The sequence below is a fragment of the Myxocyprinus asiaticus genome, chromosome 12, assembly GCF_019703515.2.
Source record: "Myxocyprinus asiaticus isolate MX2 ecotype Aquarium Trade chromosome 12, UBuf_Myxa_2, whole genome shotgun sequence".
In the NCBI taxonomy this organism is placed as follows: Eukaryota; Metazoa; Chordata; class Actinopteri; order Cypriniformes; family Catostomidae; genus Myxocyprinus; species Myxocyprinus asiaticus.
Window position 1 is genome coordinate 647,374 of NC_059355.1, and position 26,022 is coordinate 673,395.

General features: G+C 37.9%; 2 protein-coding genes across 6 annotated transcripts in view; both read left to right on the forward strand.

The window, feature by feature from the left end:
• The window catches only part of plxnb1b (plexin b1b), a 108,228-nt gene extending 99,066 nt beyond the window's left edge, over positions 1-9,162 (forward strand). For all 3 annotated transcript variants that reach the window (XM_051712564.1, XM_051712566.1, XM_051712565.1), the window contains exons 34-38: positions 2,507-2,654; positions 4,509-4,573; positions 5,922-5,997; positions 6,143-6,217; positions 6,391-9,162. In XM_051712564.1, the coding sequence (XP_051568524.1) occupies positions 2,507-2,654; positions 4,509-4,573; positions 5,922-5,997; positions 6,143-6,217; positions 6,391-6,495 (469 nt within the window). In that variant the 3' untranslated portion in view covers positions 6,496-9,162. The remainder of the gene's footprint in view (positions 1-2,506; positions 2,655-4,508; positions 4,574-5,921; positions 5,998-6,142; positions 6,218-6,390) is intronic.
• Positions 9,163-17,505: 8,343 nt separating this feature from the next.
• Positions 17,506-26,022, forward strand: part of LOC127449248 (histone-lysine N-methyltransferase SETD5-like) — a 70,233-nt gene continuing 61,716 nt past the window's right edge. For all 3 annotated transcript variants that reach the window (XM_051712567.1, XM_051712568.1, XM_051712569.1), the window contains exon 1: positions 17,506-17,895. The gene's annotated coding sequence lies outside the window, so the exon portion shown is untranslated. The remainder of the gene's footprint in view (positions 17,896-26,022) is intronic.

The window sequence follows — 26,022 nt, forward strand, 5'->3', positions numbered from 1 at the left end:
AGCATAAACCTTACCTAATTTAAGACATTTTGATTCTCTGGGATTTTTTTTTTAACCGTTTTAAGGATGTTTTTATGTTAGATATTTGTTACACAAAAATACTGATTAAGAAAATTATTTTTGTAAAACTGTCAGGAATGGTTGCTGAGATGAGACAGGAGACATAGGATCTATTTGCAGGCTTTAATAGAAACGAAGACAGTGAAACAACAAACGGGAACTCAAAACAACAACAAACAAGAACTGACAAAGGAATACAAAAACTAAAGGGTATTTATACAAACGAAAGCTAATGAGGGAATGGAAAATGGGTGAGAACAATCAGGAACAGATGGCAGTGATGAGGGCAGTGCATACTGGGTAACGTAGTCCAGGGGAAACACTTCAAAATAAGAGTCCTAGGAAACACGAGGGAGACAGGCTGTGACAAAAACACTTACTATAACTATTGCTAAACACTATAACGCTATTGTGTGACCACTGAACATTATTAAATCAAATTAAACATGTAACATGTTAGCTTACCTTTTTTTGTTTTACATTTGATTTATTAAACCTAAGACATTGCTGAAGTGCAATTGTCATTTTCATAATGTTTTTTATAAGACCGTGAACTGGTGAATGTGCAGAGGAGAGCAACGGTCGGTCAAAGGTTTCACTAAATAATACATTCGATTTCAGTTTGTGTCTCATCAAATCTTATCGTATACTTTCATAACAATCATGAGTCTCATGAAATAATTTATTAGACTTCTGAATTATACTTTTGTGTTCTTTTGAAGCTTGAAGAGGTGGTCACCATAAACTGCCATTGTATGACATCACTGAGCACATTTTTTCACAGTTTCTCCCTTTGTGGGGTCTGGGCAGCTCAGCGAGTATTGACGCTGACTATCACCCCTGGAGTCACGAGTTTGAATCCAGGGTGTGCTGAGTGACTCCAGCCAGGTCTCCTATGCAACCAAATTGGCCCGGTTGCTAGGGAGGGTAGAGTCACATGGGGTAACCTCCTCGTGGTCACGATTAGTGGTTCTCGCTCTCAATGGGGCGTGTGGTGAGTTGTGCGTGGATCGTGGAGAGTAGCATGAGCCTCCACATGCTGTGAGTCTCCGCGGTGTCATGCACAACGAGTCACGTGATAAGATGCACGGATTGACGGTCTCAGACTTGTCCTCCGCCACCCGGATTGAGGCGAGTAACCGCGCCACCACGAGGTCCTACTAAGTAGTGGGAATTGGGCATTCCATATTGGGGAGAAAAGGGGATACATTTTTTTTTTTTTTTTTATTCTCCCTGTGTTGAGAAAAAGGAGGTCAAATGGGGTTATAACAACACATGGATGAGTAAACAATGACTGAATTTTCATTTTGAGGTGAACTATATGTGCTATAGGATGTGCTATGGGATGCTCCCTAGCTCCCTATTTAGTGAATGACTTAACCTCCAGTGTGCTGTCTGTCTGCACTGGTCTCAGAACAGTTAGAAATGCATCTTATTTTCATCCTAACTCCATATAAAGCCTCTGAAAGCAACATTTATCAGCTTTTGTATGAATACATTTATTCTCAATGTGATAATGTACAGTAAATATATATGAATGCATTTATTAATGTTAATGAACAGAACCGTATTATACAGTGATAACAAAATAAAATATAACAAAATGTATATTAAAATGAAGCGAAATGACCCACAGCTGAGTTAATGTTGAAAGTTGTTCAAAACAACTAACATGTTTTTTCAACTTTTGAGGGAATAATATCCCATTTTCCACATATGTGGACATCATGTTTATCAGCGCGCTGACATGTGAAAAATTAATGGATTTTATAAAGCGGCATATCAAATGAAACTAGAGACACTAATCTTTACAACCAAACAGGATTCAGTGAAAAACTTAGAGGTTTCTTACCAGAGGCACTTTTATTGGCGCTGTGCCCGTATTAGCGCTTCACGGAAATCTACGTCATGTTGTTGTGTCCCGTGACATGGTGCACCAGAAGTTTAACACTTAAATGACAGTGTAGAGTCTTGTGAACAGTATTCAGTCAGTTTTAATTCATTTAAATTATGCGTTGCATATAGCAAAGCCAAAATACAACGTACACACATGTGGACACGGGGTCACACGAGGTTAAACTTAATTATGTTTAAAAAAAATTCAAAAAGCAAAAACCTTTGGGACTCAACAGAATTCCACTGCCACATGGCATGTCACGGCTCGCACACTAGAGAGGGATAAAGTGTAGGCGAGTAGTTTATAATTAAAAACAAAGGCATACACTCTTGAGCTCTGTCAGCATTAAAACCGGAAAGTTGTCATTAGTCCAAGACAACTGAGTGGACTTTGAAGTACATATAGTACATATAATCACTGGGTCTGAAAATGGGTGGAAAAACATTGAGAACACTCTGATTTAACACGTGATCATGTTGCGTTGCCCAAACACAAGCTGTTCTCTTCATGATCTGATTGTAAAGATTCACTTTTCTCTCTTGTTACTAGTTTGCCACTGCGTTTCTGGATCAACATTGTAAAGAACCCTCAGTTCATCTTCGATGTGCAGGTGTCGGATAATGTGGATGCAGTTTTGTCGGTAATTGCTCAAACCTTCATGGACTCCTGCACTACCGCAGAGCATAAACTCGGCAGGGTAAGAAACAAAAAGAGAGTTCTGTGCAGTTCTGGACAACATTATTGGCACCCCTGAATTTTAAGTACATCATGTACAATATCAGTGTTGTGAAACAGCTGTAGTCAATATACACTGACATTTTTATACAGAATAGCATAGGATACAACAATAAAGATTTTTGTAGAAATGGTTTTAAAATAACATTTACATTTATGCATTTGGCAGACGCTTTTATTCAAAGCGACTTACAGTGCACATATAACAGGGACAATCCCCCCGAAGCAACCTGGACTTAAGTGCCTTGCTCAAGGACACAATGGTGGTGGCTGTGGAGATCGAACCGGCAACCTTCTGCTTACCAGTTCTGTGCTTTAGCCCACTACACCACCACCACTCTCAAATAAGTGTTAAAAAACAACATTGCAATTGGCACCATTTTGAAGAATTCTCGTGAGATTAAAAAAAAAAAGGTAGTAGAATGTCACTGCAGTTAAATTAGGCCCATCTGTGATAAATTCTCAATGCTCACATGACTTAATGGCTTTAATGCCTAACAAGTCCACCTTTATTCCCTGTTTCTTTTTCACAATGGTAAAGACAAGAGAACCAAGAGCCTCAGAAATACGATTATCACCAAACACAAGAATTCTTGGCTATCTCCAGATACCGTGAATGCTCATTGAACTGTCACAAATCTTGTCCTGGTTTCTGCTCATGGAACTGTCAAGAACCTCCCAAATAAGTTGCAGAGGGATGTGAACTGTGGAAAAAAACACCACGTAAAACGTTCACAGAACTTAAGACTGACCTGGAACTGCATCAGGACTGATGATTTCAATACATGCAATGCGCTGCACACTAAACCGAGAAAAGAGCTTTATGGGCGAAGGCCAAGGAGGACCCTACTGCTGAAAGAAAAACATAAAAAGGCAAGACCGATCTTTGCCAAAACTTACCTAGCCCAGTATTCTAATGACAGATGAAACCAAAGTAGAGTTCTTTGGCAATGCACACCAGTAATTTGTTCATAGGCATCAAAATGAAGCTTACAAGAAAATAAAACCCTGCCTACAGTATGTTGTGTGGTCGCTGTTCTGCCTCTGGTACTGGAGGCCTTGAATGTGTTATTACATTACCAAGGGATTTTAGAGTGAAATGTGTCCGAACATTAAGTCTGGGTCAAAGATCATGGATCCTGCAGCAGGATAATTACATAGCACACATCCAAAAGTACAAAAGAATTGTTGGCAAGGAATTTTTTTATTGAACTGGCCAGCAAGGAGTCCTGATCTAAAGCCGAAATATAATCTTTGAAAAGACCAGAAATCTGTTTGGTTGATGGGAAAACAAGTCCTGCAAACAGAGCTTGAACAAACTGCAGTTAAAGTTCTCAAGAAGCATAGAGATGGCTATAAGAAATGTTTGGAGTCACTGCTAAGAATTGTACAACCAAATGTTAGGGAAGGGTGCCTTTAAAGCTGTCCAGGTTACATTTGATGTTTATTTGGTGAAATCACTACATCCAACATCCATTGAAAAGGCATCTTCTTTTTGAGTAACTTTAGACATCCTATTAAAGGATTCTTAGTATATAAAGAGATGCATTTTCAAGTATAGTGGAATATTTAAAGGTCAAAACCACATTATTTATATTGTTACTCCACCAAATACATGAGTGTAATAAACTTGGGTGTGTGGACTGCACACTGCAATCATATACATATAGGAGAATGTAATATATACAATGTACAGAATAAACAGTTTACAAATATACACATAATACACAATATTATATATAATACAATATTATGTACAGAATACAAAAAAATACAGGTTTAAATCTGAAGTTTTTTTTTTTTTCTTGTTATCCAGGATTCACCTATTAATAAGTTGCTGTATGCCAGAGATATCCCGCGCTATAAACAGATGGTTGAACGGTAAAATGACCTCAGACAACTTCTCCTGCTGCTAACTACTGAAACCCTAGTGGGGGAAATCAGTAGGGAGGGAAAAAATTATCAATGCTTTTGTTTTCTCTCACAAAACTTCTGCATTCTTCTAAGAAACTTTTGAGTTCTCTTGCAAATTTTGCATTTTTATTCCGGCACTATTCGAGCTATTTCTAGTCAGTTCAACAAGAAGAAAAAGCAAATGCAATCAAGAGTGTACCTCAAAGAAAAATATAATAGGTATGTACAAAGCATAATCCCCAATTTATGATTTTATAAAAATAAAGACCACATACTTAAAATTACATAAATTTGGGGGCCTGGGTATCTCGGCGAGTAAAGACGCTGACTATCACACCTGGAGTCGCGAGTTTGAATCCAGGGCGTGCTGAGTGACTCCAGCCAGGTCTCCTAAGCAGCCAAATTGGCCCGGTTGCTAGGGAGGGTAGAGTCACATGGGGTAACCTCCTCGTGGTCGCTATAATGTGGTTTGGTGGGGCGCGTGGTGAGTTGTGCGTGGATGCCGTGTAGAATAGCGTGAAGCCTCCACACGCTATGTTTCCGCGGTAACGTGCTCAACAAGCCACATGATAAGATGCACGGATTGACGGTCTCGGATGCGGAGGCAACTGAGATTCGTCACTATGCCACCACGAGGACTTAGAGTGCATTGGGAATTGGGCATTCCAAATTGGGGAGAAAAGGGGGAAAAAAAAAAATACAAAATTCAAGCCCAGCAGTTGACACAAAATAGCAAAACAAAAATAAGATCTACTATTTTGTAATTTGCTGTGTAAACAGTTATCGTGCTTAAAGGGATAGTTCACCCCCCAAAAAAAACTGAAAATTCTCTCATTATTTACTCACCCTCATGCCATCCCAGATGTGTATGACTTTCTTTCTTCTGCAGAACACAAATGAAGATGTTTAGAAGAATATTTCAGCTCTGTTGGTCCATACATACAAGTGAATGATGACCAGAACCCAGAAGGTCCAAAATGATAAAGGCAGCACAAAAGTAATTGATAAGACTCAAGTGGTTTAATCCACATCTTCTGGAGTGATATGATAGGTGTGGGTGAACTATCCCTTTAAACTTTATTGTAGATTTGTTAACAGGGGAATACAAAAGTTTTGCGAGCAAACGCAACGTTTCTCGGGAACGCAAACGTTTTGCAAGATCGCAAAAGCATAGATGTTTTTCCTCCCTGTTCATTTTTTCCCACCACCATGATCCCTAAGGGCTCAGTAGCTAACAAATGTCAAATTGGAAAGTTTTGTTTAGTTCTGAATCTCATCAGATCTGATTTTTTTTCCCACCATTTTTCTGACACAGATATTATGCAGACATCAAGCAGACTATCTCTGCCAGTGACCAGGAGATGAACTCCGCTCTGGCTGAGCTCTCCAGGGTATGAAGCTGACTACATTACACTTGTAACATTTGGGAAAGTTGAGGTCAGGTGTTCTGGAGAATTTTATCTGTGATGGTGTTTTGCGGTACATACAGCTTTCATTAAAGAGATTCACCCTCTCCACATTTGTTTTGATTGTCAGAATTACTCCGGAGAACTGAATTACCTGGTGGCCCTGCATGAGCTCTATAAGTATATAAACAAATACTACGATCAGGTGAGTCACAAGAGGTTAACAGAAAAGACTATGTTGAGACAGAGATATTTTATTAAAGAAAAAGAAATGGTTATTTTTTGGGTGTCTTTTTTGTTGCTTCTAAACACAAACAACTACTTATCCTCTAATCTTATTTCTCATTCCTGTATGCATATGTGCGTATTTTATATTAGATCATCACTGCTTTAGAGGAAGATACCATCGCTCAGAAGATGCAGTTGGGCTACCGGCTTCAACAGATTGCTGCAGCTGTAGAAAATAAAGTGACAGACTTATGATCATGGACAACAATGTGAAAGACATGGCCTTACAACAGAACAGGGATGGACAGCCATCGGGAGTGATGGACTGGCCATCAGTTGGATAATGAAGCGCTCAAGGTGGATCCAATCCATCAGTTCACTGGTGGTAACAATTGAATGTGCTTCCACAGTTGCCAAGTTGCCTTTTTACCTGAAGCTGTTTAAAAGCAATAACATACCAAAACTGGCAGTTTAATAAAATGTTAAAGAAAATACTTTTAGTGTCTTAGGATATTGTAAGTCATAGTTTTTGTCTTTTTTTTATTTGTGTCATTATTATTAAATTTTATGCAGAAAATGTACCTATTACCTGTCAGATATCACTCAAATAGGTCTCATGAAATATGACTCTGTAAACTGTGGAGAAAAAGATGCCAACGTGCACGGTCAGATCCTTCGTTTAGCCAAACAGAACGATTTCTGTCTGTCAGTCATTGTGTGCATTCACAGGGCAGCTCATATACGTTTTATAAGTGCCGGTATGGTGTCCTGCCTGAGGAAACGCCTCTCACCGATCTGCTCCATCTCTGACTACAATGGTCTCCAAGTGTGTACGTGTCTTTGGATTGTGGGGTTTTAGAAAGAGTCAGTCTGGCTAATTCAACGACTAAGGCTTGTGGAAGTTCCAGAACGGCTAAAATCGTTTACAGCACCTTTAACTATGTCTAATAATACAATCTCTTTTAGATAACATAGTCTATTAGATAGATTCTCTGTTTTATTTAGTGTATAGTGAGTGTTTTCAAACAGGTCATATAACTTTAATGTTAATTAATGTTGATCTGTTGGTATCTTTTAATAAGCATTTATTAATTCAGGGTGGCAGCATCGGGTTTAATTAATGGGAATGAATTCATAGGAATGATCTGTTATCACATCCTCTAACATTTCAATGGTAAGAAATTGTATATTTTTACATTTGAGAGACATAATGATATAGGTAATTGTAAAGATAGTATTGCAAAACTTTAGCCATCGAGTAAGAAAATACGATATTGTATGTACAACCCCAATTCCAAAAAAGTTGGGACAGTGATTTGTAAACTCTATTCACCCTGTGCTATATTGAAAGCACTACAACAACACATTATTTGACATTTTACCTTGTGAATTTATTATTTATTTATTTTTAAATATACACTCATTTCAAATCAAATGATTGAAACACACTCCTAAAAAGTTGGGACAGTCGAGTGTTTACCACTGTAACACTGGACATTGAAGTCGCAAGTTTAAGTTTAACAAGAGTGATTGTCCCCCATTCATCCATTATACAGGTCTTCAGCTATGCAACTGTACGGGACCTTCGTTGCCATATTTTGCACTTCATAATGCGGCATACATTCTCAATTGGAGACAGTTCAGGACTGCAGACAGGCCAATCTCTCACCCGCACTCTCTGCTTTCGCAGTCATGCACTTGTAATCCAGGCAGTATGTGGTTTGAAGTTGTCCTGCTGGAAAATGCAGGGACATCCCTGGAAAAGATGCCGCCTGGGTGGCAGTATATGTTGCTCCAAAATTTGTACACATCTTTTTGCATTATTGGTGCCCTCACAGATGTGAATGTTACCCATGCCATGGGCACTGACACACCCCCATACCATTACATGTACCGGCTTTTGGACCAGACGCTAATAAGAGTTTGAATTGTCCTTTTCCTCTTTGATCCGGAGAACACAACACAGATTTATTCCAAAAACTACTTTAAATGTGGACTTGTCGGACCACAAAACATGATTCCTCTGTTCTACTTTCCATCTCAGATGAGACTGAGCCCAGAGATGTCGGTGGCGCTTCTGGACAGTGTTGATGTATGGCTTCTCCTTTGCATAGTAAAGCCTTCACTTGCATCTGTGGATGCAGCAACGGTATTTACTGACAAAGGTTTACCAAAGTATTCCTGAGCCCATGTCATAATATGGTTTTTAACACCATGACGTCTGAGATATCGGAGATCGTGCTCATTCAGAATTGGTTTTTGGCTTTGCCCTTTACTCAGCCTGATTTGACCATATTCCTTGAATCCTTTAACTATGTTGTGCACTGTAGATGCCCCAAATCCTTCCAATTTATCTCTGGGGAACATTGTTCTCTAAGCACTGGATTATTTGCTTACGCATCTGTTGGCAAATTACATCCATGCTCTTGAAGGACTAGGCTTTTTTTGGAGGCTCCTTATAACACGATTGCCTCACCTGTTCAACATCACCTTGTTATTTCAACTCCTTAGATTGTTATTAGTCCTACATTGCCCCTGTCTCAACTTTTTTGTAATGTGATGCAGGCATCAGTTTAGAAAAAACAATTATCTCTTCAAAAGCAATGCTTTTGATTAGGTAAAGCATGAAGAACCTTGCCTTTCTACTATTTTTGTTTGAATTCAAGTCAAAGTACATTTACAAATCACTTGTTGGTTTTTACTGCCATTTTGCATATTGTCCCAACTTTTTGGGAATTGGGGTAGTAAAATAAAATTGTGCTTATACTGTATATTTATCAACGATGGCTGCAGGTTACTTTAATGTCTATTTCATTCTGCACATTATATGTAAATATTCTAATTCTTTGCAACTAACATTTTGATCAGAGACTATTTTTAAACACTGAACACTGAAAACCTGAGATAAATAGAAATTGTAAGAGGAAAGATGTGTCTGTGTTATGATTTGATTTTACCTTTTTTTTTACAGAAGTACGGGTTTTAATTATAGAATCGTATCAGAGTCTATAAATGTCTGACATGCTATTGACAGTCTCAAGTCAGACCTGCTCAAATATAGTTGCCCACCCAAGTCATTGCGATGGCCACTAATCAAAACTATAATGTATTAAGGACCATTAAGTCCTTGAAACTACCTAAATACTACCGTATTTATGTACCATTCTGTAAATACATGATTCTTCAAAGTGTAGTACTTCAAAGAATACCTTGATACTACCATGGTACTTCGATACAAATGACCAAATATACTATTGTATTTACCTGGTTCTTTAAAATACTTCAAAGAAAACCATGGTGCTACCATTGTACTTTGATATATGGGTACCATATTCATATAGGCTATTGTATTTACATGGTGCCTTTAGGTAATTCAAGGAATACCACAGAACTACCATGGTACTATAGATAGATAGATAGATAGATATGCAGTGCTAGGTAGTAACTGATTTCATGTAATCTGGATTATGTAATAAAATTACAAAAATCAAGTACTTGTAATTGGAGAAAATTACATTTTAAAATACTTGTAATCAGATTACAGCTACCTTTGTATGGATTACGGGATTGCATGTTAATCAGAAAACGACAGTAAAAAGTTCATAATTTATTGATTCCCCTAATTCTTCTTTTTAAAATTATTCATTCTAAATCAGCCTCCCGCTGATATACATTCGGTAAGTCTTTGAGTGTTTTTTGGAACAGGGGTTGTGGACATTTGACCACTGGATTTATGAACATCATTTTACTTTTAAGGAGACACAGGGCAAAAACATTACTGTGCAATGTAAACTCTACAATTCAAAAGTTAGAACCATGTCACTATGTATTCTGAAAGGTTTTGTCCATCAAACTTATCAAAATGCACAAAAACATGTCATTTTGTATTCAGAATCGAATACACATGAATGCCGAATCGATTGCATTAGCGTGGTAAAGTTATAGTTTCTCAAATTGCTTTTGAACTCTGCTTCAAAAATGTACATGAATGTGCTTTTAACTTTTGAGACTGTTTTTTTGTGACACTGATTCACAAATTTAACTGGATTGATCTGTTACCTCACATGGATGGTGTTTGTAATGCCGAAATTACTGGAGTAAGACCACATTTCTTAAACAAGACCCGGTTAACCTGTCCATAATTCTACAAGCTCTCCCATAGGAAATGCTTGTTTCTTTTAAATATGTATGTTGGTGAATTATTCTTATCAGTTAAATTGTTTGTCTTTTTGTGACACTTTAAGTACCTTTTCATTTCACTTATTAACAGACAAATAGTGAGTGAAACATAAAAAACTCATATCAAATCTCATATTTTGATTCATTACATTTTCTTAAATGCATTTAAGCAACATTTTGTGAAAATGGTACATGGTGTACCTACTCAAATGCATGTGACATCAAATTAACAAAAGTAATCCAAAATTAATCCAATTAGATTACCAAAAAACAACAATATTATGTTACTAATTACAATTTTAGTCATGAAATTTGTAATCAGTACTTGATTAAAATTCTGAAGTAATCTACCCCACACTATATTTGAATATCATATTCACATAATCTTGAATGAATGAATGTTACATTTATATAGTGTTTTCTGACACTACACTCAAAGCGCTTTACACAGTGAACAGGGGACTCTCCTCAACCACCACCAGTGTGCACCAGTACACTCACCACACACCAATTACTGGTGGAGAGGAGAGAGTAGAGTGATACAGATTATTAGGAGGCCATGATTGATAAGAGCCAATGGGGGGAATTTGGATCAAATCAAAATAAATGTTTATGGTAATTAAATTGTCACAAATGCTGTCAATTGAGCTTAACTTGATCAGTAGAATCAGTACACAAATATTACAATGACATCATCTTTGTTAGTTTGACAGCATCTTATCATTACTCATGTAATCTATAGAACATTTTTAATATTTGTTAGTATATTTTATTAGTATATTTTGTAATGTAACGTGCAGTCAGTATATACTAAGATGATATCATTTCAGACTACATGTAAAGTCATTTTTATTTATAGCGCTTTTCACAACACATCGTTTCAAAGCAGCTTTACAGAAAATCATGCATTAAGACTTTATATATATTAAAGTTTCATTTTCTGTTAGAGTCATCATTGTGTAGTTTGATTAAATATCATTGTAAATTGTGTATAAAATTAAATAATTAATAATTATATTTAGACCCCCAGTGAGCAAGCTGAAGGAGACTGTGGCAAGGAACACAAAACTCCATAAGAAAAATTATCTTGGGAGAAACCAGACTCACTGTGGGGGCCAGTTCCCCTCTGACTAAACATCATGAATATAATAACAATATTACTTATGTATAGTGCAAGTCATGGTTTAAAATGATTAAACTAAGTAAGTGTTAAGGGTCAGTGTATAAACAAAGATTTTGTAAGAACTGTAAGATTAATGACTAATGTCTTTGAAGTTCATCCTGGATTAACTGCAGAAGTTCACCTAGATGCATTGTCCTTGTTTGCTGGCTGATGAAGGCTTTTGTTGGCAATTAATTGATAGTCTATGTATTCCATTATAAGAGTGTAGTCCATCATTAGACCGAATGATGCAGGCAGAGATCAGCGAGGTGCATCGCAGTTCAACTGGCAGGTCATTTCGATGAGGTTCGGTGGGGTCCATCCAAAGTCCAAGGTTCAGGATGTGGCATATGAAGTATCCCATGTCTTATGGTTGGAGTTGGCATCAGTTCATCCTCTGAAGTCCATCGTAATAGACTGAAGTGATGTTTGGCTGGCACCGGCTGCTATTAGTTGTCATCACTCAGTGATACGTAGCAGTGGAGTCCAACACCAAGCAGGAACGGAGCTGGATCTGGCCAGTTCTGGTGACCTCAGGATAGGAGTCCCGAGGTTGAGACAGGGAAACAAATACAATAATATTAGCATAGATGCCATTCAATTTATTGCAGAGTTATAGATCATGATCAATGTTTCTGGTTCCAGTAGACCTAACTAAAGCAGCATAACTGTGAGCTGATGGATAAAATAGGTGTATGTCTGGCTAAATAGATGAGTCTTTAGTCTAGACTTAAACTGAGTGAGTGTGTCTGCATCCCGAACAGTGTTAGGGAGACTATTCCATAGTTTAGGAGCCAAATAGGAAAAGGATCTACCTCCTTTTGTGGATTTTGATATTCTAGGAACTATTAACAGGCCAGAATTTTGTGATCGTAATGAACGTGATGGAATATAGCGTGGTAGAAGGTCACTTAAGTACTGCGGAGCTAGACCATTCAAAGCTTTGTATATAATTAACAGAATATTAAAATTAATATGAAATTTAACAGGAAGCCAATGTAACGACGATAAAATGGGGCTAATATGATCATATTTCTTAGTTCTAGTCAGCACTCTGGCTGCAGCATTTTTAACTAATTGAAGTTTATTTATTGATCTTGCTGGACATCCTCCCAGTAATGCATTACAATAATCTAGTCTTGAGGTCATGAACGCATGAATTAGTTTTTCAGCATCAGCAACAGAGAGCATGTGTTGTAATTTAGTCATATTTCTGAGGTGGAAGAATGGTGTTCTACAAACATTGGTAATTTGATTGTCAAAGGACAGATTGGTATCAAATATAATGTCCTTGTTTAACTGTCATGTTAACTTTAATTTTATAAGACAATATCTCATGTGAGATGATATCCTTTCAGAATACATGTCATTATGTTATAACTGTCATGTTGTCTTCATGACAATGATAAGTTATTGATATAAGTCGTTGTGAGATAAAAAAGTACCTCAGAGAAGCAAAAATAAATAAAAATAAGAGAGCCATAACTTTAAATGTGCTCTTTTCTTCTCAAAATGATTTGCCAGCAGCTTGCATCCACAATCTGCTGCATCCTCGTCGCCAGACATTTAGTATCTTGTGTAAGAATCGCTCAATTACTATAGAATAAATGAATTCATTACTTAAACTATTTCAGTACCAAGCATAACACCAGTGTGTTGCATCATTCTCTTGTAGCTAGAGGAACTCACACTGCCTCTACAGTTCAAAGAGGTAATAACACATTAACACAGTGGATGCAAAAGGACAACTACAGCCAAAGTCTGTCTAGCAAGTCAGTCCACTGTCGGTCATCTTTGGGACGCTCTCGGGAGGTTATTCCAGTCATGCCAGTGCAGCTCCTATGTACTTGAATGGAGAAAGACCAAAATCTCAAAAACAGTCGGTCAAGATTATGATCAAAGAACATATTTCAAATCAGCAATAAAATCTGACATTACTGGTTTCATAAAATGTGATTCTTTACCTCATATTACGCTAAAAAATGCAATTTTCCCGGCTTGTACAGCTAATGCGCATGCACGTTATCGAGTTGATTGACAGGTGATGTCTGTATCTAAAAGGTGATTGGCTCTTTTACTGTAAGGCGGGATTTACTTTCTACATCCGTTGACCGTTGGGCGCTCAGAGCTCCTTGGTTGAGCGTTTTAATTTCTCCCATTCATTTTAATAGAAGTGGCCCGTCTCTGCTAAATAATCTCTGCTACTGGTCACTCCAGGAAGTATTTTCCAATTAAACAGCAGTTTTCATCTCAGGATACCACAAATGCTTATGGGTACAGCCTCCCTCATGACCCGGACAACTTTTTGGGTGAACTATCTCTTTAATACCATGTGTAAACGGGGTTTGTGTGTGTTGTGTTTATTTGTCCTGCAGAAACCCTACATCTACACCATCAATCTCTACCCCTAAACCTAACAACAAAGATTAAAAAAATGAAGTTTGTAAAATTATTAAATATACCACAACTTAATAGTTCTATTGCATGGAATCATACCGCCTTATCACTAGGTGGCGACAGTGTGGGGAAATGGGATGTAAATTAAGAGGAGAATAAGCTAGCTCAATGCTAAGCTAATAGGCCAACTGGAGAAAACAGATCAGAGAATTTTTTTTTTATTTCACCATTTATTTATTCAGTCTAATAATATATGTCACATGTCATTTAAAAGTTATTCTTTTTATATTTACACAGTTAAAACAACATGAATCATACAGCAGTTGCAACCAACATGATATGTTTTTTAAGTAGCCACAAAACATAAATAAAAGGTGTTTTTAACACAAAAATAAAACCAGACCAAACTGCAACTTTTATGGGATGTTTTATTTGGGTGTTAAGACAACATCATTTTTTACGTATTAATCAGACATTTAAAATATGTCATGAAAATACCAAATACAAATACAATACCAGGCCAACCTTTATAAAAAATCCAGAGTTCTGGCAAACTTGCCTCTCATTATTTTCACATGCAAATGATCTTGTGATTCGCCGCAAATGTTAGTGTAGTGATGAACCTCTGGCAAACCTTTGGCAAACCTTTGGCAACAATGGACAATTTGCTGCAAGTTTGCCACAAAGCTCAAATTTATCAGTGGCGAATCTGTGGCAAGTTTGTGGCAAATTTGCCATGAACTCTTGATTTTTGTAAGGGAAATTACAACGTTTGTGGGACGCTATATTTATGTGTATGATATTTTTGTATATTTAAGTTTTGTGGGTACATAAAGAAAATATACTAGGTTGGTATTTTCAAGTTTTTAAAACATTTTATTTTGGTTATGTTATTCAGGTGTAGATGTTTTTAAAACGTTGTTCTGCAACCAAAATGCAACGTTGTGTAATTGTAAAAATGTTTTGTGTTTGCTGGAAGGTTCTCAAGCCCAGACGTTTTTATTTATATCTCTGTATGAGATTTTTAAGGGATGTATGACATGTAGAAGCCATGTATACCAAGACATGTATACTTTGGGCTTTAAAGTTAGCCGGTTTATTTACTGCACACGACTGCATTGCAGTTACGAAACAGTCACGAATACCAAAGTAAAATTTAGCTGGGATAACAAGCAATTGTCACACAAAAGCCAGCATTATCTACCCTGTTCCGAATGGCACACTTGATGTGGACGTTCTGTCTCGTGGCCTTCTTTTCGCGTTCCTGCGAAGTCCACAAGGCCACTGGGTGTCATATTTGACGTTTTAGCACTCCGAGGTGCTCACGAGAGCCCCCTTTTCGTCCTCAATGCACCTGAGCCCACAGATTTAGTATGCAATTCAATACGTCTTCAAAATTCATGTTTCAGGTATAAAATTGTGTAATATATGATGTAGAACAAAACATCGGCATATCGTCAAGTAATGTTAACCACATACTTTACTTTACTCATAAATCCCAAAGGAAAATCCCGAGGGAACCCATGGTGAATTCTTTTCCGGGTTTCTGGACTACAAACTGAACAGCTCTATAGCAACGTTCGGTCTAACAGTGATTTATATATATATATATATATATATATATATATATATATATATATATATATACATGAAGTGTGGCTGTGTGTATATTGTAATGATTATTGTGATCTATGGAGATACGTGAGACTAATCTTCTCCTTTCTATAAATTTGACTGTGTTTTAAGCACTTGTCTGTTACTATTCAGGTGTGAAAGATGTTTATTTGTTCTCTAAATATTTCAATCGATGTGTTTTGTCATTGTTAAATGTGCACTTTGTTTTTCAGAGGTTCTTGATTAAATGTTTAATGCTTTATTGTCAGTGTTTTGCTTGGAATTATTTCATAAAAATAAATATCCAAGAGTTACTTTAAAGTGTATTGCTTTATCATCTTTAACATCTATCAATGTTTTGACTTTTCAAATAATAATTTGTTAAACTGCATGTACTGGATGGTGGTTGTTGGTGTAGAAAGTGGAGGCGTGTGGATACAAAAATGGAGGGGAGTGGATACAGTGACACCCGGGACGGAGAGATATGCGACCTTGGTGTGCACACATGTTAAGTCTCCTGTGTGTTGTGGATGTACAGAGACGATTCCACCTATAAAAACTAAATTGTGCCCAAGACAAAAAATTACCAAAACAGCAATTGCGAGTGGGGTGGCCAGGATTCGGTCCATGGAGTCCACGGGGTCCATGGCCACCCCTGCCCACCCCCAAGCTCCACCACTGACTCAGGGTTTAGGGTGTCATTTGGGACAGGGCCATCAGCAGTAGAGCACTGCCAAGTTCCAAGAGTAGCTAATACAGAAACTAGAGCAGAAGAAAATGATCTTTTTAAGTGTATCATGTTCATCTGTTTATTTAATCCCATACACAGTGATTTCGATTTCCACATTTAACTAAATGCTGTTCTGCACTAATATCAGTCATTGTTATCTATCAATAACTTCTCTGCAAAGTTTATGAAATTATAATAAAATAAAACCTATAAATAACCATTAAAGAACACTTTGCATAAGTTTATATTAGATTGTCACACTAAAATCTCCCTGCAACGTTCTGGAAATGTCAGTTTATGGCTATAAATAATAAAACCTAAAAAGAACGTTCCTAAAACGTTATGAATTGGTTTCCAAAATATAACCAAAGCAGAACCATACGCTAATGTTGTCTACAAAGTTCAGAATGGAATTCAGTTGCTTTTATCATAAACGTGTTCTTTCATACATGTAACCAGTGGAGTAAACTGCGTAGTTTAATTATTTTTGCAAATGATCGGTCACTTTGTCCCCGGTGCGTCAACAGCAGGGGCGTAGATTCCAGGGGGGGTGGGGGGAGGTAACCCCCCCAATAATCAAAACAAGCAAGTACCACCCCACATATTTATACCATGATCAATGGAAACAATTATTATATTCATAATAAATTATTCATACTGTTACAAATCTACGCCCTTGGTCAACAGCATCATATTTTAGACAGATTGCAATCCTGCACCAAAGTCAATCATCCAGTCCTCTTAACATCCTCACATTCCCTGCGACCCTGTGCAGCTACACAGCTGGTTCCCCTTGCGCAGAACACAAATTTAACAAAGTTACAAGAAAAACAAATCCTTTTTGAAAGACTGTTAAGCTCCACAGTGTGTGTATTTAGTAAGGCAGCATCAAGCCCCTTTTTCAGAGTATCCATTTTATATCGCTTTTAGTCCTCAAACCGAATTACTCCGACAGCCTGTTCAGCGAGCGGTACAAATGCGGACTAAAGAACCCCAGTTCTGCCTCTTCTGTTTACGACAACATTCCGCTCTGCGATGATCCAATGGCAGAAGAGCTTTTCTGTTTTTTACAGTGATTGACAGGTTTCTGACCACACAGGTTGGACCTTGAAGCCAAAGGCCCGCCTCCACGATGAACCCCTGCATCACTGTGTAGGAAACCCTGTTTGTGGTTGAGCCGCGGTCGATGCCGGTGTTGGGAGGGGGATGGGCAGTACTGCCAATGTAAAGGACGTGAGAGAGAACCACAGAGCTGTATATACCCATATAAATATCAATTATAATTATTGTAAAACAAAACTGGAGGTTGATGTATTGTTTGGCAACTCAACGTGAAAATGGGAAGACTGTACAATGTCTTAAACAGGAGAGATGTGAAACTTTCAACCCTTGCATGAGGGACATTGAGAAGTGTGGAAGATATCCTGAGAGCGGGAGCAGCCTCGCGGCGGACAGTTCATAGGAAACACCGAGGTCGCGGGAAGAGGCCTGCTGTTTGATGTTGGCATGTTTAAAAACACTGAATTCTTTTAGTTCGCTGTTGGATTTAAGTTGAGTTGGAACGACGCTGTAGGTAAGTTTTTGTTATTTTCATGCAGGTTTGGTTTTGAACTAGGTAAAGTTGCTGTAGAAGTTGGGATCTCAGTTTAGTCCTTGTTTGTCAGCACACATTGCGGTTTTTATTCTCTTTCTGCTCTTCGTGGTTGACTTCTCTGTTGTCTTGTTTACACTTATATTAATCAAATGATTTGATTTATGCTGTAATGTCGTTTTGGTTGATTTGCATGTTAGCTTGATGTAGCTAGAATCACACCTGCATTTATGTGTAAATAGTGATCTATAAATCATGTCCACACGACATACTGAATAATAATAATAATGCATGGGGCAATTTCCCTATTGTTATGGTCATTTTAGTTAGCCATTACCTTAAAAAGTCTATACGAATTTAAGCAATACACTAAAATTGTAAAAATATTGCCTAGCAATGTAGCTTGTAAAGCAGAGGAGAGATAAACGATAATGTTTTCATGGGATATGCCCGTTTTGAGCATTGTTAATGTTATTTTAAGTTTCTGTGTGGAAACAGAGCTTGTATTTACAACATTAGTGATTGTGGCAGATTGGATGTAATAACAGTGTAAGTACTTACTTAACCTTGTGATTTGGCTTCTTGTAACTTTCTAGCACTTTATTTATTGTCTGTTTCATCAAGATAATATTTGGGGTTAGGTACATATTTTATGTTGTACGGTTCTCCGCTGTCATTTAGTTTTTATGGATTTGATTCGAGTACCTTGTCTCACAATGCGGTGGTATTTTTATTTAGCCAGCTTCCATGTTGCTGACCTAAGAGAACTTTATAGCATGCATTGATCAGGTTTGTGTGTTCAACTTCCTTTCTTTTGGAATCGAAAATAATGCAAACTCTCAAAACCGTGACTTGCTTTTCTCATTCTTCACCTCCCCCAACTCCATCCATGAGAAATGGGTGGTATTTCTGAGGGGAGTTGGCCTGTCCTTTTTTAGTCTCCATTTTTATTTCAACAAGTAAGTGGAAACGACAAGGGGGAGAAGGCGGCCGAAAGTGCAAAACAGATTCGCTCACACGGGAATTTTCTCATTATTAATATACAGGATACACATTAGTACCATTTGTAATGATCAGCGTCAGGAAACGTCTGCAGTTGTTCTATGTACTGTATGTAAAGCTCTGGATTACTTCTCATAAGTACAAACATGACAATAGTTTGCAGTGCTGTTCCTCTGGCTGTATAACTATGGAGTTACATATGTGCCACAATTCTGCACGCGTAAAATTATATTTTGAGCGCACAATAAGTTATTTTGCACACGCAAGATGAAATTTTGAGCACACAAAAAATGTTCTAAACACACAAGATGATATTTTGAGCACACAAAAAAATTTCTGCACACGCAAGATGAAATTTTGAGCGCACAAAAATGTTCTGCACACGCAAGATGAAATTTTGAGCGCACAAAAATGTTCTGCACACGCAAGATGATATTTTGAGCGTGCAAATTTTCTGCACTGGCAAGATGATATTTTGAGCACACAAAAAAAATTCTGCACACACAAGATAATATTTTGAGCACACAAAAAATGATCTGCACATGCAAGATGAAATTGAGCGCACAAAACGTTTTCTGCACACGCAAGATGATATTTTGAGCGCATAAACAGTTAATTTGCACATGCTTGCACTCAGTTTTGTAAAGCAATGTATCATCAATTTATTTTGAGCTAACGAAAATCAATTTTGCACTTGAATAGTTTATTTGAATGTGAATTTGATTAGAATTCATAAATTTTGTTTTATCCTCCTACACACTCTGAGTGCAAATTCCTTTTTGCATGCGCAAAATATCATCTTGTGTACGCAGAACATTTTTTGTGTGCTCAAATTATAATTTTGCGCGTTCAGAATTGTGGCACAAGTATAACTCCATATATACCGTCATGTCTGTCTGCTCATACATGTGATTTCATCAGGACCCTGCAAAGACTGTCCATAACAGTGCCTGACAGAATTTAATTCACACACATTATAATATTCTCCTGCTATTTGCGTGGATCGTCATGTAAAAACACGACTGTAGTGTGAATGAGAGTTCAACACTTTTTGTATAGTATAGGCTTTGGTAAAACTGGTCAACATCTGTCTTTATTTTCTAAAAGCTGGTGCAATTGCATCAAGTGTTTTCAGTTGACTGAAAATCATGACTGGCCATGAATCTATAAATCCAGGTTGTCTAAAGCCATACTTTTAAAATCATAATAACTATATTCGTGTATTTGGATCAGATTTGGCCTCAAAAGGGGAACTTGGTTTGTTCATAGTTCTTGAAGAGCTCAATAGGGTCTGTCCGACATTTTCCCAGTATGCTTTCAGGTTTTATTTTAGTCCGCCTTGAACTATGTGAAACCAAATCTCTCTGTGACTCACGGACTCCTTATCGGATGTCAACTTGTGCCTTTGTGCAGAGACAAAGGACAAGCCTTGAAACTCAACATTTTACAAAGTTGAGCATATGTGATACTAAAAATGCATCAGGGCTTTTATTTGATTAGCCTATTTATATTTCTGAAATATTTAATTGTCTGAAAGTCCAGGATAAAAGTTCTTTTTCAGATTATTCAGAGTATGCCGCTTATACAGTGCATTTAAATGGCAATAAGATGCTTTTTGGTGTCCATGTATATGTAGTCAGTAACTCTCATGACATTACATAACACAGTGATGGGACAATCACACTAGACTTTGAGCATGAAAAATTATTTCAAACAAATGTGATGTCATGAATGAGGGATTTTGGACTTAATAAATTATAAATGACAAATAACAAGTAATATAATATTCAGAATGTTAAAATAGACCATCTACTCACTCTCTTACTACAGTGAAAACACACCGCTTTGAAATATGTATTCTTTGTGTAGAGACAAGAGGTCAGTGTGTTCCAGTCTTCTTTTAGTCAAGCATCTTCTCGTGATCCAGATTCGCAGGTCAGAGGTCACAATACCTGAACTTTCGTCTGTAATGGAATGCAAAATTTCTTAGCATGAGCTTTAGGGATGCACCGATACTACTTTTCCTCTTCCGATTACTGAAATCTCAGTACCGACCGATACCGGTCCTGATCTGATACAAGTGTTGTTTTTTTCATAATTTGAGGGTACTCTTATGTATAATATTTTTGTTAAGATTTTCCATTATACAACAAACACAGATCAAAGAAGAAAAACTAAATGGTAACCAAGGACAAAAACAGAGAACAATCTGGCCGTAATTAAGAAAGTATGGAGTTACACTGCTGAATCAGTAGCACAGCATATCTTAGCACAAGCACTCAATGAGAGGTGGGCAGCACCCGATGTGCTTCGTTGCTGGTCAGGGTCAGCATCGTACTGGGCAAGGTGATCCAGAAATGGCTTCCATATACCAGAAAATTTATCAAGGTTTCCCATTATGCCATAGCAGACTCTCTCCATGTGTAATATACTAATGAGCTCAGTCAACCAGGTCTTAAACTGAGGGACAGTATCTGACTTCCAGAGCCTTAGAATTACCTTCTAACAATAACCATTCCATACGGAGTTCACGTGGCACCATGTGAGAATCGGATGTGTGAACGGCAAGCTCTGCACACTTTGCTAGTTGTAATACTTTTTGTGTCATAAACCGGTGAGATTCGATACACCCTGTTCCATAACTGTTCTTTGAAGACAATATATAAATAATTCAAAATTCTCAGGCTCTGGAGACATTAAAAGACACTTACGTGTTCAAAGCCCCTCATTTTGGCCAGTGAGGTCAAAGAGATTCAGCATCAACTTTTGAACATATCGGTAATGCTGACGAAGGTCGTTGCTGACTTGGAGGATCTTGGAGGTGGTTACAAGAGTTGCGGATGTTGAGAAACGGATCGATTATCTGGAGTCATCGGAGGGGGAATTAGCTGCTAACCCGCTAGCGACCAAGGTGGATTTGGAGCATGTCTGGGAAAAGTTGGAAGACCTTGAGAATCGTAACCGGCAAACAATGTCTGAAATGTCGAGTCTGTTCGACATTATAGGCCATAAGCTGGAAATCGAGCGAGCTCACAGAGTTCCGGCTCAGAGATCCGCGGAGGGAGACAGGCCCCGATCACTTCTGGCCAAATTTCTGAGATCATTCGATAAAGATCTTGTATTACTGATGTTCCCAGCCAAATTAAGAATAGATACTAAGGATGGCTGCAAAATGTTTACATGCCCACAGCAAGTGATATCCTTTATGAAGTCAATGGAATGAGTAAGTCATTGTGTGATGCTCTTGATGCAGCTGAGTGGGCCTGACTCACTGAACATTCACTTGACTGTCCGAGGAAACTGAGCTTTTTGTTTGTTTTTGTGCTGGTTCCGCCTAGCGGCTGGAGTTTGTTTTGTGGAATAACACTCCTTCGGGACAGTATGTGGATGAATCTGCACGTTCTTTGTTTAGTGGGATATTTCTTGCAAATCATTAGAGTGATTAGGGCATTTGTTAGCCGAATGGGCCGGCTCACTGAACATTCGTTTGACTGCCCGAGGAAACAGTACGTTTTTTTTTTTTTTTTTTTTTTTTTTTGTGCTGGTTCCGCTAGCGGCTGGAGCTTGTTTTGTGGAGGAACACACCTTCGGGACAGTTATGTGGATGAATCTTCACGTTCTTTGTTCATATTCCACCTTTTGGCTGGAGTTTGTTTTATAGATTATTTTCTGTTATATAATTCTGTCTCACAAATTTGTATAGAAGCACCGGATTTGAGCAATCCGACGGCAAAGTTGTTGCGTGGACTAGGGTTGCAGCGGTGTACCGGTTTCACGGTATACCACAGTATGAAAATTGACAGTTTTCATACCATGTACATTTGCTTATCTACGGTATTGAGAAAAAAAATTGCTGAACATCTGGGGGATGTTCAGGGGTTGATTGTTGCACCAGTGTTGGAATGTGGTCGTTATAATTTTATTTTTGACACACAATCTATTTTTTCTCATATGTCAAAATGTCAGATGTTGTTATGAGTGGATTGTCTCTGTCCACATGGATTGTGAATGGGTTGGGGCACCCCATAAAAAAAAAGGAAGGTTATTTCTTTTCTTAAACATAAGAAATGTGATGTAGTGTTTCTTCAAGAAACGCATCTTTCCTCACAGGAAAGATTTGGGAAGATATGGGGTGGACATGTTTTCTTTAGTGCTGGCTCAAGTAAGAGCAGGGGAGTCATTATATTGGTAAATAAACATTTACAATTCAAATGTCTCAAACAGATTAAAGATAAATTAGGAAGACTCATTACTGTTTTAGCAGAAATTCAGGGGCAACAGTTGATTTTGGCTAATATTTACACACCTAACACTGATGATCAGGGCTTTTTTATAGATCTTGAAGGGATGTTGCAAGCTGCTGGCACCCCTCATGATATAATATTGGGAGGAGACTTTAATCTTTTGATGGATTCAGTTCTTGATCATAGTGAAGCAAAAGTGTGTAAGCCCCCTAGAGCAACATTGATGCTTCACAGGATGTGTAAAAATCTTGGTCATACAGATATTTGGAGACTTTTGAACCCATCTGGTAGGGACTATACATTTTTTTCATCAGTCCATAAGATTTATTCTATAATATATATATATATATATATATATATATATATATATATATATATATATATATATCTAAGTCCCTCATTTCATCTGTTGTTGATTGCTCAATTGGAAATATCTTAGTCTCAGATCACGCCCTGGTGAGTTTAGAGGTGTTGCCACATTCGGAGAAAAAGAAATCATATAGTTGCCGCTTTAATGTATCCCTTTTGCAAAATCCTGAACCCCAACAAATGTTAAACGCTGAAATCAGTGTTTATATGGAGACCAACTGGTCCTCAGTATCCACTGTGGGCGTGGCTTGGGAGGCACTTAAGGCGGTTCTTAGGGGTCGGATCATACAGTATGCCTCATTCACCAAAATATCCAAAGCACGAGAACTCGTGGAGTTGGAAGAGAATATTAAAAGTGCCGAGGCAGATCTGAAGCACCGAATGTCGTCTGATGGCCTCAGAGAATTGACCCAATTGAAATACAGATATAATACTATTTTGTTGCGGAAGGTGGAGTTTTAGCTATTCAGGGCAAGACAGTCATACTTTGAGTCGGGGGACAATGCAGGGAAGCTTTTGGCTAGATATATAAAGCAGAGAGAGTCTTTTTCTATCATTCCCTCAGTGAAATCTGCTGGTGGTGAAATATTTACCTTAGCCATTGATATTAATAATGCTTTAAAGAATTCTATCTTGATCTCTATAGTTCCATGTCTTTGTCTACTCATGAAGATATTAGAAAATTTGTGGAACCATTAGAACTTCCTAAACTGACGACTGAACAAAACAATTATCTTGATTCTGAGACAACCTAGGCTCTGGGACCAGATGGCTTTGCTGCTGAATTTTTTAGATCTTATTCTACAGAACTGGCTCCACTTTTGTTAGAAGTTTATACTGAATCATTAAAGAATGGAAAGCTTCCACCAACCATGACACAAGCCCGGATCAGTCTGATGCTTAAAAAGGACAAAGATCCAAGCAAGTTTAAGAGTTACCATCCAATTTCCCTGATCCAGCTAGATGTTAAAATATTGTCAAAAATCCTGGCTAATCGATTAAGTTATGGCATCTCTTATACATATAGATCAGGTGGGGTTTATTTGGGGCCGCAGCTCTTCTGATAACATTAGGCATCTCATCAATATTATGTGGTCAGTAGCGAATGATCAGACTCCGGTCGCTGCAATCTCACGATGCCAAAAAGGCATTTGATATGGTAGAATATGATTATCTTTTTAAGGTTTTGGAAATATATGGGTTCGGGAATACTTTTATTGGATGGATTAAGTTACTTTATAGACACCTGGTAGTGGCTGTTCAAAAGAATGGATTAATTTCAGATTATTTTACTCTGGATAGGGGCACCTGGCAGGGTTACCCTCTTTCCCCATTATTGTTCTGTCTTGTCCTGGAACAATTAGCAGCTGCGAAAAGAAAGGAGGATGATTTTCCAGGGGTGGTGGCGGGAGGTATGGCGTGTAAGATTTATCTTTACGCTGATATTTTATTATTCGTCTCTGACCCCCTTAGATCTATGCCTTGCCTCCACATAATTATTAATTATGTATTAATCAGGATACAGTGTCAATTGGTCTAAATCCGAAGCTTTGGCTTTGACAGCGTACTGCCCAGTTACGGCTTTTCAGCCGGGCGCCTTCCAGTGGCCCAAACAGGGCATTAAGTATTTGGGCATTTTATTCCCGGCAAATTTGTCTGATTTAGTCAAGAGTTAATTTTGACCAATAAAAAGGTTTTCGAGCGATGTGGGCAGGTGGGCTTCATTAAATTTATCTTTGATTGGGAAGTTTAATGTTATTAAAATGAATTGTATTCCAAAGTTTAACTACCTGTTACAATCTCTCCCTGTAGCTGTCCCCCTCTCTTATTTCAAGCAATTTGATAGCATAGCGAAGTCCTTCATTTGGAATGGTAAGCGTCCCAGATTACATTTCAGTAAGTTACATAGGCCGATTGACAAAGGTGGACTAGGCCTACCCAAGATTTAGTTTTATTATTATCAGACATTTGGCTCATTGGTCGCTTCCACCTGAGAGAGCCCTTCCCTGGTTTTGCATTGAACAGGAAGTTCTTGCCCCTATTTCACCATTGCAAAGCCTTTCTATCAAACTAACTGGAGAAGTTACACCCCGTTATCTCGTATTTGCACTCGGTATGGACTAAAGTGTCCAGAGTGTTTAATTCGGACATTTATTTAAATGTTGCCTCGAGCATATGGCTAAACCCAAAATTATGTATTAATAAGTCCCCTTTCTGCTGGTCAGAGTGGATTGGGAGGGGGGTTACAACACTCGGTGAGCTATATGTGTGTGGAGTGTTGAGATCTTTTGAAAATTTGGTTCAACATTTTGGGATTCCCAGATCTCAGTTCTTTAGGTATTTGCAGCTGCGCCACCTGCTGTGTTCTATTTTTGGGAGTAGCATACACCCCCTAAAGCAGCAGATACTCTGGGAGGGGTGATTACTGCTTTTGGAAAAGATCATGAGGCATCAGTGTATTACTCCCTGCTAATTAAGTGTCTGGGGGATGGAG